The following is a 21,340-nucleotide window of genomic DNA, read 5'->3' as shown; positions in this document are numbered from 1 at the left end:
ACTGATTAGTGCATTAGTTATTTATTTCTGCAACTTATTTCGTCATGATGGAGACACATCATTTACACATGTATGAAAAAATGAAACATTTATGATTTCATGTAATAACATGAGAAAAATTAAAGTGGGAATGTGACATCATCGGCCCACCTATTCATGAAGACATGCCTAGAAATGTTTCACCAGAATAATGCAAATCTTTCAAATTCAATTACTTTATTTTTTATCAAATTTTGATGAAATTTTCAGCATTTTGCTCTGTGAATTTTACTCTATAATTTATTGATAAGAATATTTTTAGCCTGGACCATCCCTTTAACTAATTTTAATACAGTATATGGTGACATCTGGTGTTCTCTTTGTGATGTATACATGTGGGATACTGTTATATCCAATGACAAAGAGAAACAACTGATACTTTTTCTTCAAAATCTATTTTTTTTCTTGATTTATATTTTCTGTATTCTGCCTGAAATGATTTCAGAAATGTTCGTCTTTTTGCGCATGATGTTGGATTGGTCGAGATTAATACCAACTTGTGATTTCTTTCATAGTATTGTACTCATTTTATTTCATTTTTTTTTCAAATTTACATTGTGTTGGTGTAAACAGCTTTTGGACTTTTTAATCCTATTGTAGATTTGCTGAAATAATTGTATTTGATGCTGTGATTTGTAAATATGTAAATAGAGGAATAAAAAATTCCAAATGTTTTTTGTAAAAAAAAAGATGAATGTTAATATTTGTATTTATATTCTCTCTTGTTGAAGTAGTACTCCGGTATAGCATGACAAACCTCAGCAAAATTTTGTTTACACTTGTTCAGAGTTATGAAGGAACAAAAAATGTGACCATCGGCCTAAAAACAAACCATAAGAAAAGGCCACCCAGAAGTATTTTTTTGGCGGGAAAATTTGCTGAAAATAGTAATTTGGCCTTAAAATATTTGTAAAGAAATTTAGTTCTTTGAAAGATTGTCTTCTTTACTGTCAAAATTTGAAGATGTAGAGTTCAACCCCAAAACAAGATACTAGAGTTTCTTTGTGTACAGTATACACTGTCATGCTTGAGTGAAAAAAAAGCTCTTAAAATTATAGCGTGAAATTATATCTAGTACTTGTTGTAATTATTTAAAAATTTGACAATACATTACCATGGATTACGTTCTGATTTTTGCCGAATGATAATCATCTAATCATCTATAAATTCATCACATTCAAACACAACTTTGTGTGGATTATTGGGTGGATGGTCACAAAAATGTTTTCAAAATCAGTCAAAAAGTTTTTCAAACAATCAAATTCTAATTAGGTTTGCACAAAAAATAAACCTTAGGGCAAAAAATGAATATGATGAAAATAATAACCAGTCATTCTCTTGACCACACATGAGTTTATCTTGTGTTCATTTAGATGACTTCCAAAATTGGACATACACAAAAATCAATGTGTTTCTTGATTTACTTAAAAAACCTGTATTGATATACTCAATTGTTACTTGAGAGTTGAAACATAAGTGCATGCTGCTTTTGTATTCAATCAAACTCCCCACACTAAGAAAACCCCCATTCTTGCATGAACTAACTAGGAAAGACATTAGAAAACACACGACTTGAAAGCATTCTATGTTGTAGAAGTGTAAGACTTTATTCCATATTCAATTCTCTTTTTTTTCTTCATAATTTTGCATGAACTTTTGGAATGAAACTTATTTCAATATTTTTAAAAGGTCTTTTCCGATTTTTTTTTATAAGGGTACATAAAATAATACTTAGCAAAGGAATACAATACCAAAAAGGCCAGGGGGAACAACTAAACCAAGAACTCTTACAATTTCACTTCATTTAAAAAGGCATTTTTTTAAGGAACTTAAAATCCACTCAAAAGACCTCTTCTGTTGTTTAAATTTATTTCATAATAATAAAATTCCTACATGCATACACAATTCTGATAATGATGATATCAATATAAATCCCCAAAAAGCCTACGAAAAACTAAATAGATTGTTGATAAAACGATCTTACATTGTAGATGAATTTTCATATATATATTTTACATTTGTCTTCGTAGGTTACTGAATACTTTCCCAAAGACATGGATGTCGAAAAATAGCTCGGTACAATTTTCATATTTCAAGCTTTGTGAAACATGAAAAGTAGGGGTTTGAAAAGGTCATCAATATATTGATATAAAGTTAAGCAAACTTTCACGGGTTTGGCATGTCTGGCAAAATGTTTCCACCATCACATGAACAAATGAAAGCCGCTCCTTACAAGGCATTTCATCAACATATTTTGTCTGAAAAGTCGTCAGATCTGACAAAAAACCTTGGTTTTGATTGGCTACGAAGCATAGCCTGACTGTTACTATGGCAACTGTCCATTAATGACAACTTGTACTTGTCTACAGTTTTCACGAGACAGGTCCCTCAAACTTTCACGGTCTTGATTAAAAATATTGAAATATACATTTTTTCAATCAATTAAACAACCTTTTGGAAAAGTATTCAGTGTCTGACCAAAAAAAATTTCTGAAATATTGAAAAAATAGCCATCTTCATCTTCAATTTTCCCTGATATTACAATTTTTGGTTGTCTTCATGATTTTATACATGCATAGCATTTTCAGCATTCACGAAACGGTCTCTCAACTTTCACAGTTTTGATTAAAAATATTCAAATATAACTTTTGTCCATCAATTTTCCCACTTTTTGGAAAAGTATTCAGTGTCTGACCAAAAAATTATTCAGAAAGAATTGAAAATAGCCATTTTCAATATCCCTTTTCCCTGATATTACAATTTTTTGTTCTCTTCATGATTTTATACATGCATAGCATTATTTACATTTCAAGTTGCTGCTAACGACTACTACAAAACGATTATACAATTGACTAAAACATGCATAAACAGCATACTATCATATGAGATAGTAAACAATTACCACATGCTTAATACATTTTTGGATATACCTGTACATGTATATTTTGTACATATGTGACCATACTTGCCAGTTCATAATGACTATAAATGATATAATGGATATAATTCTAGAAAACTTCCATGTCTGTTATATTGCAACGTTCAAAGATAAGAAAGGATCGGAAATATGCTTAAAACTTGGAGACAAAATATACAGACGATAGTGAAGACATTTACAAGTACATGTATAAGAAACATTAGCAGGGAGCTTTCATCAGTATTTGCTGTCTGGCAAGTTGACGGGTCCAACATCCTTTCCTTGATTTTGATTGGTCAAGAGTCTGACCATTACTATGGTAACTGCCAAATAAACGACAACTTGTCAGTGCCGATAACTATTATGAAACGGTCCCCGACCTGAGAAGAGAATGCAAATGAAATTACACGTACATGTATATGTTTTCATACTGCAAATGTAGTATTTTTTCAATAAGATATTTCATCCACACCTGACCTCTAAAAATCAAGATTTCTCCTTTTTTTTCAGTTGAAGAAAAAAAATCTTTATTCTTGTATATTTTTTGAACCCTCCTCTGCAAGTTTATCAACAATAAAATCCTCTAGCCTTGAAATAAACTTGAAATCCTCCAAGAATATAAAGAGTACAACTAAGCCCTCCACTCCATTTACATGTATAGAAGGGCTTTGAGTAAATGTGTCTCCTTCAAACAATGGTCCTTATTTTTGACATGCATGGAAATTGAAAATTAAAAACAAAATTGAGATAAGGAATCAATAAAAATAGGAAAGAAAAAGATAACAATTAAATGAAATAGAGGGCACAACAACAAAAAGAAAAGGAAAGCGGGAAACATGCTCAAGTGACGAGGAAAATTGAAATAAGTAATGGAGTTATAGGAAAGAGAGTCGAGGGAAAAAAAGGCACTACAAGCAACCATACAAAACACTGATACATAAAGATGTTTGTCATAAAAGAGAAAAGCATGATGAGAAGGGGAGAGTCGGATGAAGAGAGGAACACGTAGGGGTCAGAAAATATGAAAAAGAAAGATTCAGAAGAGTTTAAAATATTGTGCAGTGGTGTATATTTGGGTTTCGCGTCACAAGGAAAAGAATAATGTGGTTTCATATGATATACCTAATTACAAAATAAAACAACACCTAAACTATGTCACAAATCATCTCCATTTAATATGAGTTACCTGATATTACACACGAAAGAATAAAATACATACATGTACATGTATAGAAGGAAAAAAAGCATGCATGACTATTAACACCACTTCACAAATTGGAAATCTACAGTTGGACAGTCAGACCTGAACATTTCAGCCAGCGTATGCCGATGTCTGCAGGCTACTGCAAGCAGTTTTTTATCCAATATTTTTCTATCAATGAAAATGAAAATCCAAATTTTATTGTTCAAAATACAAATCTAAAAAAGAAATACTCAGAAAAGATCATGGGCCCGGCAGCCACTGTGCCACGTCGGATTGACATTGCCCTATCTCTTAAATCATTGAATGCCAAATAGGGTAGCAGCAACTCTCATCTTTTAACGTCGTTTTGGACTGATGCGGCCGGCCGGGGCTTGAACTTCCGAAAGTTGTACCCTCTCAAAAAACAGCAAGAACAGGTAGTGAGACGGACGCTCTACCAACTCAGCCATTAAATTTGATTTTTTTTTGACCTACAAGAATAATTCTTCATATAAAAGTTTGAATTCTTGTTATGTTGTTTAATAAACAGAATTCGTGGTATCAAAAATGAAATGCTTGATATTATAAAGAAATGGGATTGACGGGGGAGGGGAGGGGGGAACAGCCGGCAATACATACAGTATGTCGGCATGCGACGGCTAAAACATTCAGGAGTAACACCACCTGTGCCTGCACATATGACTACAGGATTGCAACTTAAATATTTACAGAAGTTCTCTAACCTACTTGAAATTTGATTCTTCAAATCAAATATTTGTTTTCTTTGCTACATGTATCTGTCCAATATACTTGAATCAGGGAACTGCTCGAATGAACCTTGGGATAAATACCTATTTGTTAGTGCTTAACTTCTATAAAACATTATGCGTATTAGAACTGCAAGCAATATACACTGCAAGCACAAAAACATATCCAACAGACCTGCTTTTATACAAACATATTCAAAATTCATTATGTTGTACATGTACATGTATACTAATAATAAACAAATGCTTATTAGAGATTGCCCGATATAGCAACAGGGAAAAAATTACAGTGGGGCGGGAGGGGTGGTTTAACCCTCAAAATGCTCAAATGGGCCCTGGAAACTTAAAAATCCCTATTTATCTCATTTACAGCTCATACATGTACATTGTTGCAGATTTAGACATTGATGGTGCAGCCATATTCCCCCTACAGCGACCAACGGCGAGTAAAAAACAGCCATTTTACTCATTTTTATTCAAACCACCTGTACGTAGCTGGTACACAAAAAAATATTCAAACGACTGTTTTCGACTCACTAACTGCGCCATAAGTTGTGAAAAGTAGCCACTGAAAAAAAAATAATAATAATTTCTTGCCTGTATCATAGCAACAAGTTTGTATGCGAACTGGATTCCAATTAATGTAATTAATTTATTACTAACGAGCGAAAGGAATACATACACATTGTTACTAACTTTCCAGGAAACAAAGACGCTAATAAAAATTTAAATCATTTTAATAGTAAACAAGTCTATTCATATAACTACCACTGTACCACACAAGTTCTGTTGTACATGTAGCTTAATTACAGTTTTGTTCACATGATTGACTTTATTTACACCTTTAAATGAGCATACCTGTTTTGCTGATATACAAGTAACCAAAGGAAACAATAACACTGCTACAAATTATTCAATAAAATAATATTTGTAAATACAGCATATTACACATTAATACTTGAGATAGTCAAAACAAATAATAAAAACATTTCAATTGAATTCATTGCAGTATATAATAACCATACTTTTTCAAAAATTTGTTCTTTAATTGCGACAATATTCAATACTGCATTTTAGTATAAAAGAAAAGGGTCCGTTTTCACGAAGTGATGGACGAGTATGCAAAAAAAAAAGAAGTTAATAGTTTCGAGTATACTTCTTTCAAATATTCCTGGCATAATATCCACATCTTATGATGCAATTCTTTGTTTGTTCCTTTTCATGATTCTCCAAATTTTTGGAGAAATAAAAAAACAAAGAAGCGTTGTCACCTTGTTTTCATGAAGCAACAGTTTGAGGAAACCCATATGTACAATGCACAAGAGCCTTTAATAATGAGTGTGAACCTGTTAATGCCATGCAAAAATAGTTTTCGCTTTGTGAAATCAGGGACGAAATAGTTTTTCAGTCAACTGAACCCAATGCTGTGAGCAATGACTAAATGTTCTAGTACTTTCAATTAAAATAAATGCATTTAAATGTTAAATTTTTAAAATGTTTAATCTTCCAATAATACATGTATATATGACAATTTTTACCCCTTTAACACTCGGAAGTGTGGATACAAAAGCTGTAATAAATTGCATTTTTAATTTCTTTCATTTACTATAATCATAAATTCTGTTACTATCAAAATAAATTCTGATTTATTGCCTACTCTTTAAAAAAGATATATCTTTGTTTATGTTGCAAATAAAAGAATTTCAATATTAAACCCTTGCTTATAACAATAAAAATTTATCACTTCTAATCCTCCTGAGACTGGCCTTTTATTAGTGTTTGATCTTTACTATTTAAAAAAAAAAGAATATTCACAAATTCAAATTCATAGTATCACTTAAAATGTAAATTGTTAATAATACACATCTACTATGAACAGAAATAGTGAGAAATTATATACCAATTCAACTGGTCCATTAATTATTTTACAAATATAATTTGATACATTTTCACTTTCTTACTCTTACATGTACAATCCTGGGTACATGTATATTGCAACGTAGATTCATCGATTGGGTCATTTGTGCAAACCTTGTGTAGATTTGAACCGAGCATTTCGTTTTTAGGCTCCCATGATGTCAACATGGACGTTCTTCTTGCCGTTGAAGAAGACCATTGATAGGCCTGGCTGGGAGTCCACACTTCTCTTCACCAGAGCACCTGTTTGTATCGAGAGATATTGAGAGAGAACACTGTAATCATCTTCATCATCAACATCATCGTCACTATGAATGTCATTTAGTCATCATCATTTTCACTGCATTCATTCCATAATTGTCATCCACTGACGTTGTTGTCATCATCATCATAACACTGTCATCATGAACATCATTTTCACCATAATCATTATCCCGATTATAATCAAGTACATGTATATCACCAGTCATTTATCATTGTCATCATTAAATGTAATCAGCATCATCATAATCATCACCATCAATACGGAATCAATGCCATTATAAACAACTATGAAGAATAAACACAAGGGCCTGTTTCATAAATGGCTTGCAACTGTTGTAACTTTGCCATAATGGCAACTACCATGGTAACAGGGCTCAGCAGCCAATCATAATCAAGGTTCCATGGTATTTGCCATAATGGCAAAGTTAAAGAGAAATTCCAGTAGTTGCAGTAAACACTGATTTCATGAGAAAGTCTGTAAAACCAGGCTTAATTGTCAGAATATCATCGAGGATCTAGATCTGATACAGTTACATAAACTGAACTTTGTGAAATCTTGAAATCTACGCTGAAAAACGTTCACACTGAAGATCACCAACACAGATAGGCACACGTGGGACAGTGTATTATTATTGCTGGAATAAAGACCCGACGGAAGTGACCGAATCCGCGCTTATTTTGCTTATTTCTCAGCAATTACACAATTTCTCCCAGAATCCTTTGGAACATATTTTTTATTCATACAAACAGACACTTGGGTGGTCATTATATTAGATTCTGTAAAAAGTCAATTTGAGATCGTTACCAAAACTGGAATTTATCTTTAAAAACAGTTGCAAGTCCTTTATAAAACAGGCCCTAGGACATGAGTGGTTTCAAACCTTAGGACCTTTTGCACATTAGGCCATGACTATCCCCAATATACCAACCGAGCAGACTTTTTAATAAAGGCCATTTAGTTTTAACGTTAACCACTCATCTGTAATGCCATGTTTACTCCCAGCAATTTGTTTTTCAGTCACCGTGCAAGAATCACTTCCCAGCCATTTAATGCTAAAATGTCTCAACCAAGTGTTGCACCAATATACACAACCCACTTTCTTCTCTCCACTCCCCTCCAATTCACCGCTTCTTCCCTTTTGCTTACCTTCTTCGATCTCCTGGGTAGAGTGAAGCCAAAAGGTCGAGATCTGAAAGCAGTGAGTCTGGACGCTCATAGCCAAAGCCGTCATGTTCACCGCTGGCCCCTGAACTTGCATCTTAGCGTAGATTGTCTTCAGTTGGGTCAAGTGGTCACCAGCCTGTCAACAATCAACCATTATAAGACATTCATAATAACACATTGCTTTTTATATTGTAAGCATTGAGTATTGACACTCATAGCGAAGTCGTCATGTCTACCGCCAGCCGGTTGGACCTGCATCTGAATAGTATAGAGTACTGCGATGATGTCAGTTGCCATGGTGTCATAGCGGCCTGGTTCTAAACAAACGAACCCGCCGAACGAAAGCGTGTGTTTCTCATGGGTGAAAATGGCTGCTTTCAGAATTTTATAGCTTGTAATCTATTTTTCAGAAGAGCCAATGTGTATAGAAGACCATCAGCTGCAACTCTGTTTAGAACCAGCCCGCCATGACACCATGGCAACTGATGTCACACTTCGGTACTCTATATTATCTTCACTAATTGATAGAGGCACCACTGGGCTCTGATCAAATACAATAAAAGTATACAAACATGCTGAATGGATGAAAAGGCCTCAAGACATTTCAGACTTGGAAATAAATGTAACTGAATTCATTAGCATTACAATTCTATTAAAATGTCTACATGAGATACAACAAGATTCACATGCACATTTTGAAAGTTTTTTTAAAGTATAATACAAACGGGGAATATGCACACCTGTTGATAAACAGGGACTGGGGACTAGCGGTTTAATAGAGCATTGGACTCATAATTGTAAGGTTGGTGAGTTCGAATCCCCGCTCTGCCATTCTCTCCATATTAAAACTAATACCCTTTTCCTAAACCCATCCTCCAATTAGCCGCCTAAGAGTAATGCGGATAATTCAATAAAAATTGCGTTCACAAACTCCGAAAATAAGCCGCATTATTTTTACGAGCGCCCAACCTGAAAAAGGCGGATAATCGTCATGACAACTGGACACGCCCCCTCCGATGCGGTTGTGTTGGAAAAGGGTGACCTTGTGACCGCACCATGGCAATTATCCGCATTATTTGGAAATGCGTTCATAAACTCAAAATCTGGTCCCGATGCTGCTATTATGCGGATAATAGCAGCATCAAAATGATGCGGATAACTCTGGTCCTCCTCCAATTTTACGACCAAATTATGCTGCTATTAGCCGCATAATTGGGTTTATGAAAGGGGTATAAAATTGATTTTAAAAAAAAAAGACCCCATAGTACTTTCTGTCATCTACGAGGTCAGCCAATTTGCCTGATTGCAGACATAATATGTTTCCTATGTACAGTAATTGGTTATATACCAGACAGGCATTATACCAGCAAATAACTTTCCTGCAGAGTTCAGGCAGGAGTTTAAACAAACAGAGAAAATAAGTTTCCTGTTTAGAATTCTTCAGACCAGTACCGGGTCAAAGTTCCATTGGATCGGTAGTCAAGTCTTGTAAAGAGAAACGTTGCTTTGACGGCATCCTTCCTTGGAATAAGAGTTATGCAGTTGTGACAGCATAGGAAATGGCCCCCAATGTGGTGAACTTTTATTTGTTGCCACTCACATGTGCTCTACATATACTTAGTTCGGCATCCCAGATAGTTGTCAGAAGTTACTATAAATCCATAACGATTTTTTCCAATCAAAGGCTCTCAAAGAGCAAAGTTTTAAATCTGGTTTTGTCCCTGTGAACGGGGGTAGCCAGATTCACCTCATACTAGCAGCAATCACCTTTACCCACTCCCTCCACCTACCTTAGTGCATTCTCCATCCTAAACCCAACCCTCCTACTCTCCTCCTCCACTTGCCGCTTTCATGTCTTCTTAAGCTGTCCCCTCCTCCTTGAACCACTCAACTTGAATTCAAAGGCCCTTCTTAAAACGTGCCCATCATCCCTCCTTTACACATGGAGATTTTTTACCCGATTGCTAAGGAAGCATGAATGCTTGTAAACAAGCAACCATAGGACCAACAGCTTAAGGTCATCTCCAAGGGACCTTGTAATGAGGATAATTGTCTCACCAAAGGGCATTAGTGCACCAAGTGGGAATCAAACCCAGGTCACCAGAACTTGAAACCCCTGCTCTACCGAATGAGCTATCGCGCCTCCCACGTGCCCATAAAAATGTACCCCATTCGCCTTTGACAACCAGTCCACTGCTCCTTCCCAACCTAACTTGTACAGTTTAAATACATGTAACTGTATCAGATCTAGATCAACATTTACAATGATAGATACTGTGTTTACACACTACACCAGCTTGCGGGGCAGACCTTGACTCGTGGAGCAGACTCGGCCCGCGGATGATCCAGCATCCCATGTACACACTGCCCCAACTCGCGGATCAGACCCGGCTTTCAGAATAAAAAACATGGATCAGTTGATACAACTTTGCAGACACCCACATTGCTCTGTGAGGCAGATTATGGGTGCCCATGGATCGAAATCGAAATGAAAGCAAAGCCGTTAGCTTGTTAATATGTTTTTTTTTGTTCAAAACCTTTCAGGAATATTACTAATAAGGGCTGCATATCATGATCATCACACACGCAGCTCACATGAATGGGACTGATCCTACTATTTTGATGGAGCAAAAAAGACGAGTCGGCTCTGGCGCGGAGCAAGGCAATCACGATTACATGCAGAAAAAAGGCGAGCCAGACTTGCCTCGCGGGTTAGACCCGGAAGCCGGGGTAGCGTGTAATCACGGTAATAGTGACAATGAACCTTGGTTTCACAATGACACCACATGCATGAATGCTCCTGTGACATTTGCTCTAGTCTTAATATCTCAGAGGGCATATGGTTCTAGAGTTAGGATTGTAAAAGAGTGTTTGGTTCAGAAGCATACAAAGATAAAGTCATTTATGTTTGTTTCATGGAGGTTAAGATTTATCTGGCTTTTATTACATGCAGATTTTCCTTCTGAGTAATTGTCGCCAGAGCAAATGTCATGGAACCGGTTTCACAGAGTGTCTCATTAAATCATTGTTTACTGCAACGAAAACTCATTAGATTTTCTTTTACCCACCTGTTATCAGGGATTTAATGCAGTAAAGTGAAAAAATATCAGGAAATTCTTTTTGGCCAATGCAAGACCCCCACGCGCAAGCTGGTGAATGTGCGCATCATCTGCTGCAGAGCGCTTGCTGGACTAGCCCAACATAGCGGCGCAATCCCTATAAAGAACAAAGGAAAAGACACAACACTCGAAAGGAGAACAGATTGAAGTTGATCAATTTTCATGATTTATTTTTAGAAATAAGTGAATAAAGAGCAACCAAACTTCGGAAGAGCAAATTAGTATTCTTTTTCTCTATTGAAAAGTTAGTATTTTTTCCATCTGAATTCTTACCTTCTAAATTGATCCCATTTTATTCGCTATTCTTTATTAAACAATCCTCATTGAGTATAAATGCCCAACTATTTTCATTTTGCTCTACAAACTACAATGCAATTTACAACAACTTGTATGAATATACTACATACATGTATGCTAAACTTCTAGATCTACAAAGTAATAATACACATAATTCCACTATTTTGCTCACACAAAATTACTTGAATTAATACTTTAAATGGACATATTTCTGTCATATCTTCATGGCAAGCTCTAATTTTCAGAACAGTTGGTAGCTCTGACTGGGCTCTCTCCCTACAACACTCTTTAAATCATATTTGTATACAATTATTGCTCATTTTTTTTAGTCACCTTGTAACCTCTGATTAAATAAGCACATTAGCTGGGCTCTCAAAGAGGGAGTTTGTGTATACTTTTTTCTTTTTTTACACACCCTGTAAACCTCTGATGAACTGAAGCATACTACTTGGGCTCTCAAAGAAGGAGCTTGTTTATGATTTTCATACATTCTTTTTGACCCACCTTGTACACCTATGATGAACTCAAGCACATTAGTTTGGCTTTCAAGGAGGGTGTACGTGCAATATTGCTGTACATTCGTTTGACCCACCTGTAATCTCTGATGAACTTAAGCATGATAGTTGGCCTTTCAAAGAGAGCATGGTTCCCACAGAAATTTGGAAACAGAATTCCATGACTTTTCCATGACTAAATTGCTGCTTATGGGCAAGTCCAAGAAAAGGTCACCCTAGAAGGCAAAATTTCATCTTTAATTTAAGAAGTTATCTTTGGTGGGGTAAGAAAGCCCAAATGTTAAATTTTAAAATTTCATTAAGAAAAATCTGATAATATGCATATTTATGCTAATTTGGGGCACCTAATTTGCATAATTGGTAAAATGGGCGTTACGTATGGGACAATTATAAAAACTCATAGAAAATAAAAACAAAACTTGTGAGATTTAGTCATAGGTGGGACATGGACCCCCTAACATCTTATTACTTTTGGGGGAAAAAATGTGATGTCATCTAATTAATTATGCAAATTAGGTCTTGTCCAAGGATGGAATGTCCCATACGTAACATTTTGAGGATGTTTTTTAAAGTTATTTCTCATAATACAATACTTGCATTGCTGCATCTCTGGGAAGTTCTAATTTATAAAGTATGAAAATGTTATACCCCAAAAAGTTTCAAAAATAGAGTTTACTTTTTAATTAAAAGTTAATTAAAAAATTGTTACGTATGGGACAACATGTTACGTATGGGACATTTACACACAATGTCAATGGGGAGATTTGTGTACAAAGTGAATGGAGAAAAAAAAAATTCAAGAGTGCTCTAAAAAGTGATTATTTACCTTTTCTTTAGTTTTTAAAGACTGATTTGTTATGAATACTGATTAATGAAAACTATTGAAGTGAAAATATTGTGAAAATGGAAAAATATGAATAAAATAAAAAACAATAGAAATACATAAGAAATTCATGAAACCATGAAAAACAAGGGAAAAATGTTGAAATGGCTAATTTCCTTTTCAGTCATATCAAATATGTCTCAATAGAACATTTTAAAAGATAGAAACTCTTCTGTTATTTCCATATTTTAAATTATTTCAATTTGTTGAATTATGGGGGAAATTGTGTACGTTCTCTATGGGGACAAAATGTCCCATATGTAACTGTCCCATACGTAACATGTCATTAATTTGTTTAATTAGAGTCTGTAATTAGAGGGATTTGGCTTATGACATGAAACTTGCCTTAGATATACTAGAGTATTGTGACTTCTATCACACTAAGTTACAAGTTGTCAAATGAAATACTTTCAGAGAATTCTCAACTTGAAAAAATTGTTTTAAAAATCGTCTTTTTTCTGCGTCCCATACGTAACGGCCCATCTTTTCTCTCTAAAAGGTCAAGGTCGAGGTCATATGCCACCATTTTTTCCATGATTATTCTTCTCCTAGATGTCTACCATCATGAGGGTATTCAATCTAATCAAAGTCAATTAACACTATTTTTCAGGTCATTGAAGCCTCTGAAATGTCCCATACGTAACGCGCGCGAATTCTTGGACTTGCCCTTATATGACTTCCTTTCTGGCACGGTTTCCAAACACATTATAATAGCCTCCACTGTTATCTGCTACTAGTACATGTATATAGGCTGTTTCTGACCAGGGTAACATTTTCATTTCACCAACACCCAAAATTAAAAATCATCTTGAGCACAATTCCATGACTTTTCACAAATTTCCAAATTCCCTAACTTTTCCCCGACTTTCCATGACCAAAAATTTATCCAGGATTTTCCATGAATGTGGAAACCCCAAGAGAGGGTTTGTGTGTAATCATTACACATTTTCTGACCCACCTTGTAACCTCTGATGAACTCAAGCACGGTTTAGTTGGGCTCTCAAAAGAGGAGTTTTATGCATTAAAATCATCAAAATTGAAAGCATGTATGTAATTATGAAAGGGGAAATGAACGCTGCGTGGTCTGCAGACCGTGTGATAAAAGCTAGTATTAGAATGCAACTTTCAGATACTATAGTATTAATCATTCAGGGAATAAATTAGCCTATGATTTTGTTCAAATGTATAGAGAAAGCAAAATTTTTCAACAGGAAAAGTATTTGTTAAAAGCTACTTGGTAACATAATAATTGCTGCATGAATGTAATGAATTGGTATGTTACCATTCAAGTGGATTTATATCATAAGACTACACTATAAATGAGAATGATGCATTATGAGTTTAATAGGAATATGGCCAGGGGCCCGTTGCAGAAAGATTTGCATTTAAACGCAAACCAAAAAATCAACCGCAAGTCCCAAATGTGCGCTGTTGATTGGTTGAAAATCAAGTTGCGGATGATTTTTAGAGTTGCGATTGATTTAAACTCTTTCTTGCAGAAAGAGTTTAAATCAATCGCAACTCTAAAAAATCAGATATGATTAGTTGGGGACTGGTGATGGCACCTGGGGCCCAGCTTACAAAGAGTTGCGATTGATCCAATTAATTGCAACAATGGAAAGCCAGCAAAGTCAACATAAAAAATGCATGTTTGTTCAAAACATTTTCTAGATATGAATGTACATGTATATTATCCATAAATTCATTGATTTCTTGACAATATTGTGTGTTTGTTTACAAAGGATATTTTGCTAATTTCCTGTAGAAAAAAATTATAACACTGATGGATTTCTAAAGAGTTATGGTTGATTGGATCAATTTTAAATCTTTGTAAGACAGGCCCTGGTTCATATTAGTTTGCAACATTTTTTTTACCCACCTTGTATACACTGATGAATAATTAAAAAGCATAATTGTTATACATACATTTTTTTGACTCACCTTGTAACCTCTGATGAACTCGAGTACGTTTGTTGGGCTCTCAAAGAGGGAGTTTGTGTGATTCATAAGGAAGCACCGCTTGTCTTCGTTGTCACGGAAAGCAGTAATTTGCTGAGTCAAGAAAGAGAAAATAGATACCATGAATACATACGGTACTTTATCACAACCATCAATAACAGCCAACATGAAAGAAAAGCAGAGGTTCTTGTTATAAAAGTCTTCAATCAAAGACTGAAAATTGACACTTTATTCAATTAAACCATGTCTAGATTGAAGACTAGGTTCCAAACTCTTTGTCTGTGAAGCAGCCAACATACAAAATCAGTGAATCTATTCTTTGATAATAATCAAGGCTACATGTACATTATGCACAGACAAGTAGAGGGGTCTTTTATAGCCACCAAGAGAAAGGGTGGAGATCCCCCCCCCCCTTCCTTTCCTAGATCTGCTTCTGTGAAAGTTAAACGTTTTCTCTTAAATATATAATATCCATTAACATATACCGGAAAGCAGAGAAGTTGAAGCAGCATAGTGAAAAAAAAAATATTGAATTATCGGGAAGGCATGAGAGACTGTAATGTGATACTGAGTAAATAAAAGCCATTTATGCAATTCAGGTGCTTTGCATCCAGGTCAGTACTTTTCCAGGCTCTGGACAGATACACTGTGCATGTATCATGCAGTAAAGGGATGATTACCTGGCGCTACACATATCTCTTCCTTTCCTCATTATTAGGCGGTTTCAAACCGCCTCGATCACAAGAATCCCCGTTAAATTACGAGAACTTTTTCAGGCTAAAAAATACCCGTTAATTATTCCTGCATTCACACCGCCCCGAAACACATCCTTCGGGATAAGTTCCCGAAGTTACGAGCATGCGCAGTATGGTCTGATAAGCAGGCAAGGCGCGAGATTCAAAATCACTAGCCCAGCAGCCACCCACGCCGCCGCGCCCAACGACACGCTGGGCTAAAAGTTCCCGTAATTTGCTTTTACATCGCCAAAATACCTGCGACCTTGGAAAAATCCCCACGAAAGTTCTCGTAATTTCGCCAAGTACCCACTATTTAGCGGGTATTTTCTTTCGGGGAAATTACGCGTAGTTTGCTTTCACATTACCAAAATACCTGGTATTTTCTGATCGGGGTAAATTTCCCGATCAGAGAATACCTGGAACTGGCGAACTTCGAGGCGGTCTGAAACCACCTATTGATTTCAATAAAATTACATGAATGATTCATGTAGGCCTGTGTTCTGTTTTAGGTGCTAATGATCTAAAGAGAATGACAAGTCAAGGCGTTGACAAGTTAGAGTTACAAAACTAGCACTGTCCGAACCCTCATTCCATCAACCTGACAGGCTCACTATAAAAAAAACCCAGAGGGGATGTTTATGTCATACAGGGAATAATTTTGCTCTATAAATTTGAATATCATTTTTGTTCATAAGAGAAAAGCTCCCAATTATTGAATCATGTTCAAGTTCAAGTTTATCTATTCAAAACCAAAAACATCACATCATAATCAAACTACATGTACATGTAGATATACATACAACGTAAATGAGTACATAAAACATACATCAATTAGATAATAGCATAGATAAATTGGTTTTAGGACCCCTTTAAAAGCAAAGCTTGTGAGTAGGGTCCTGTAATACTTATGATAATTAACATAAAACATAGGATATACTAATCTACACATGTACATGTACAAGATACAAAAGGAGAGAGAAAAAAGTATAATAAGGTTAGGATGCTAAAAATAAAATGGAAAACTAAATTCCAAAAACACATAAACCCCTCAAAAAAGTTTGGAAATCTGTGTTTGGCCATTAATTTTTCCCAACTCCAAAGTTTACACAATGCATATTTGATATCATTCAAAAGATCATTTAATTCTCTTTAAGTTGATACCATGCTTGTTATGATCATGCCATCACAAAAAGAGCAGGATATTTGCACTTGGTTCAACATCATGACCCCCTATATGAAGACAAGTAAAGCCCTGGAAGCTTTTTACCATACAGGTATTATTTAGAAGTACATGTACATGTACAATTCTACGTAAAAATATGCTATACAAATGACTTGTACAGTATGTGTAGCAGTCATTAAACAAATGTGGAGCAAATTGCAATGCAATACCAGGAAAGTTATTCCCTGGACCAGCCTTTTGGAAATTCTGTATGATTCCATTTCCCCTTGATTCGTCACGTAATATCCCTAATTCCCTATATGATTATATTCCACTTCTTTTTAGAAGCATTTTTAATCACTGAGGCCTTCAGATCACTCCAAAGGGGCCAATGCGTGACTTGTAATTTTGATACTTGACTGTTGCTAATTTCAGACTGAAAGAAAGGACATGGGGTGCTACACTGTAGTAGTGAATTTGATAATTTCAAGAATATTATTTCTGCATCATACATATCGGGGAAAGTGTTCTTTATAAGTAGGTGAAATAATCTGTATTGATAAACAGCCAATAAATGGAAAACGGTATGCTGATATGATTCAAATACATGTAATAAACTTTAGCTTTTAATACTGCATGCTTTTTTTGTATAAAAATCTGCTAGCTGGTATCATGGACTTCCTACCAAAGTCTATGCCGGAATATAACCTGTAACATAATCATTTTGATAACATTGCTTTGTTCAAAATACGTGACTTGAAAGTGAAGACAAATAATGTCTTGACTCTAAATACATACAGATTTTCTGCTAAGTACATTATAACAGTTCCGGCAGAAGATCGCTTCCTGAAATGGTACCATTTACAGTCACACGTGAACTAGTTCATGCGATCTTTAAACCGCATCACGAAGTGTTCTTGAAAAAGGGTTCAGAAGATCACTTGAGTGTTTACAATCACATTTTAATTACCAATGCTATAACTGAATGTGCTGAGTGGAAACTGGTTTAAAGAAAGTGAATGTGAACAAGGTCTTCTGGAGAACTAGTTCTGAAGAATGCTTGTTATGTTCACACACACAAAAACTGATTCAAATCAAGTCTGTTTGATAAGAACTGGTTCAAGATTGTGGACAAGGTCTTGAAAGAAAATGAATGAGAACAAGGTATTTGTGAACCTGTTCTGAAGATTGTTTGCAATGTCTACACCCACATTTGATTCCAACTGAATCCGCTGCTTGCACGTTCACAGTCACACTCAATTAATTCTAATGCGATATACTTCAGTTACATGTAGAGATGGTTCAGCAAAGTGAATGTGAACAAGGTCTTGAGACCAGTTACAAAGACATTGATGTGTTCATCACAGAATCAGGCCCTTAACACAAAGCTTAGCAATTATCGTAGAATATTTTTCTATGATTGATTGCATTCACTACAATGTACAATCAATCGTGAAAATCAAGTGTATGATTAATTGCTAACTTATGTGTTATTGGACCCAGGATGTGGACATGGTTTTGAATAATGGTTCCAAAGATATTGAAGAGTTCAGTCACACTACGACTGATTAAACTAGGTGGTTACCAGTTCAGTGTGAATAAGATAGCTTCTGACGAGTGCTTTTTAAAAGCATTCACTCACTAAATCTCATGAAATCTCTCTTAATTAGAGCGGATTTAGGAAAGTGAATAGGAAAATGATCTTGAAATCCAGGGGTACATTTCAGGAAGACTTACATAATACTTACTTCGATTATCGTAACTACCACGGAAGCCTTGACGGTGATTTGATGTTGAACTCTGTTAGCATGGTAGTTGCAATAATGGCAAAGTTACAACAGTTGTAATATAAAAGCTGGTTTGAGCATTTACGGTCACACTAAATTGGGTCTCACTGAATCTGTTTCAGCCAGGGCTGGATTAGAACAATGAATGTGAAGAACATCTTTCAAAACAGTTTCAAAAATCCCTAAACCAATTCTAACCAAACCTGAATAAGGTCTTTGGAACAAGTCTCAAAGATTGCTTGCACTGTCAGTCCCACTATCTCTTTGGTTGGAACTGGTTCAGGAAGATGAATGTGAACAGGGTCTAGGCAGTAGCGTACGCAGGGGGGGGGGTTACAGGTGTTCAACCACCCCCTTCAAATTTTTTTATACCCAACCCCCCCAAAGTTTTGTTGAAGAACTTTTTTGGGGGGAGAGGGGGGATGTCAACATTTCATTCAGCTTGAACCCCCTGGCCCCCTTTCAAAAATCCTGTGTTTGCTACTGGGTCTAGGTGTATACTCACCACACTAAAGTCTGCCATGACGGTGATGTGATGGTTGCTGTTGAACTTGGGGATGTCAATGGTTTCAATCTGCTTCTGCTCCTGGACTCCAATGGTCTCTTCGCAGGTTTCGTTGACGACCGGGTCGGGAGGGAAGGTCAACTGGCAGTACACCGGGTTCATCGTCTTGAGAATAACAAAAGGAAGAAAAGAACATTGAGAAAAGACTGTAAGAATAAAACAGTACAGAGCGAAAATATGAAATCTCCTGCTGCTTTTGATATTGATACATGTACAGATGTCTCTATTTAATAGGCATGACATACATGTCAACATGTACAGTATTAGTGCATTCATCGTCTTTAAGAATTAGGTACATATGAATCATATTTACATTTACACAGTGTTAGTCTTTTGGTGTTTAGTGGTATTTGATTTTGATAACGTAATAATTTGCTTTTATGAAATACATAGGAACGATGTGTCTAAATCGCTTTTTTAGAGACATATATGTACATACATGTACATGTATTATCACCCCGGTCATCGGATTCTATCAGTCATTCCTGCACACAATGTATGCACATCCTCCACTCCCTGGAGAGTATTCAAGTCAGTTGCCAGTGACGCGCACACAGTACTGGACAAGCTACAATGACTTTCACATCCCACCAGGTACCCATTTAGCACCTGGGTCGAGAGTGGCAAAGTGCACACTAGTGGTGGGTGATTTTGTATATTATCAAAATTGTGCGATATTTAAAAAAAAAAATCTATTATGCTGATATATCACATTAACACAATATGCCCAAAATACTGTCAATTATGAAAATTCAATCACTACTTGTTGAACATAAATGCAGCTCTGTATTGCTTTAAACTCAGAACTTTGTATAATAATGTACATGTACATGTATATTGTACCCAAATGCTCGCTCTTCACAGACAAGTAATCAAATTAAAGCCCTACTTTCATTTCCCAGTTCCCTGCTCTCACAGAAAATTTGCAGCTCAAATGAAAATTAATTTCCAGACTCAGCGATGTTTTGCTGGCAATAATTTTGAGCAAACGTCAAGATCAAATATCGTCCAGCACTAATGTACACAGATGAATAGATAAATGACTGTAGGCTACACAACAAGGGCATACTGTACAATTGTAGAGAATATTTTTAAATCATGTACAAGTACATACACAGGTACAGGGCTCGAATTAAGAATTTAAAGGGGCAAGGCCATTTTTTAAAAGGGCACTTAAGGGAAAGGGCAGGCAGTTTTCACTTTATGGGACATCCAAGGCCACCAAAAAAAGGGCATCAATAACAAATGCACTTTTCAATGGGGCACATGCACTGGATTACCGCAGGGCACCAAGGCCACAGCAAAGAAGGGCAGTTATTTTGGCCTTAAGTCTACAAATATTTGTAAGGGCATCAAGGCCATTTCTGAGGGCATCTAAGGCCATGGCCTTGGATGGCCTTGGATTAATTCGAGCCCTGCAGGTACAAATATTTAACCATGACATGGGCAGTCATGTTAATTCATGTAGGGGGAAAATTACAAGTAGGTTCACATTTTTATCACCTTCATGTATACATACATTTCATGACCTTTATATTTTTAACAACACAATAAACAAAATTGAAAATAAATGAGTGAAGAGGTCAGTGATATTAATGGTCCTATCCTCATACGTACAGGAAAAAAAACCCCATACACAAATTATCAAAAACTGAAGTAAAAGTGCACAGAAGTCATTTGACTCATTGTTCTTGAAAATGAGACAATAAAAACAATGGAAAAGGAAGTCCACGCAGTCATCGGGTCGGGAATCTTACCTTCTTTGTATTCCATTATGGTACAAAGAACTTGTTATTTAACAGTGAAAATCATTTTTGAAGGGAAGTTAATAATCAACAATTGGCTATTTGAATAGAAGTACAATACATGTAGAACAATGGAAAGATAAGGTCAAAGACGCTCAAATAAACTTAAATATGTACATGTTCATAAAATACATGTAGGCCTTTGTGTATTTAATAGCCAATCTACAGTACAAAATGAAACATTAACATACTACCGTATACACTGCACTCTGTATCAGAGCTGCCAACCTGAAAAGGAACATTTCAGTATTTTTGAAGC

At 35.7% G+C, this 21,340-nt stretch overlaps 1 protein-coding gene across 1 annotated transcript in view; it reads right to left on the bottom strand.

The window, feature by feature from the left end:
- Nucleotides 1-1,626: 1,626 nt before the first annotated feature.
- The window catches only part of LOC121429660, a 34,322-nt gene continuing 14,608 nt past the window's right edge, over nucleotides 1,627-21,340 (bottom strand). Inside the window, exons 3-6 of the mRNA XM_041626807.1 lie at nucleotides 19,217-19,381; nucleotides 15,008-15,118; nucleotides 8,235-8,388; nucleotides 1,627-7,066 (exon numbers count right to left, since the gene is read on the bottom strand). Coding sequence (XP_041482741.1) covers nucleotides 6,969-7,066; nucleotides 8,235-8,388; nucleotides 15,008-15,118; nucleotides 19,217-19,381 — 528 coding nt within the window. The 3' untranslated portion in view covers nucleotides 1,627-6,968. The remainder of the gene's footprint in view (nucleotides 7,067-8,234; nucleotides 8,389-15,007; nucleotides 15,119-19,216; nucleotides 19,382-21,340) is intronic.

This window comes from Lytechinus variegatus, chromosome 16, assembly GCF_018143015.1.
Source record: "Lytechinus variegatus isolate NC3 chromosome 16, Lvar_3.0, whole genome shotgun sequence".
NCBI classification, from domain to species: Eukaryota; Metazoa; Echinodermata; class Echinoidea; order Temnopleuroida; family Toxopneustidae; genus Lytechinus; species Lytechinus variegatus.
Note: the sequence above shows the minus strand (reverse complement) of the source record. Positions and strands in the feature narration are given on the sequence as shown.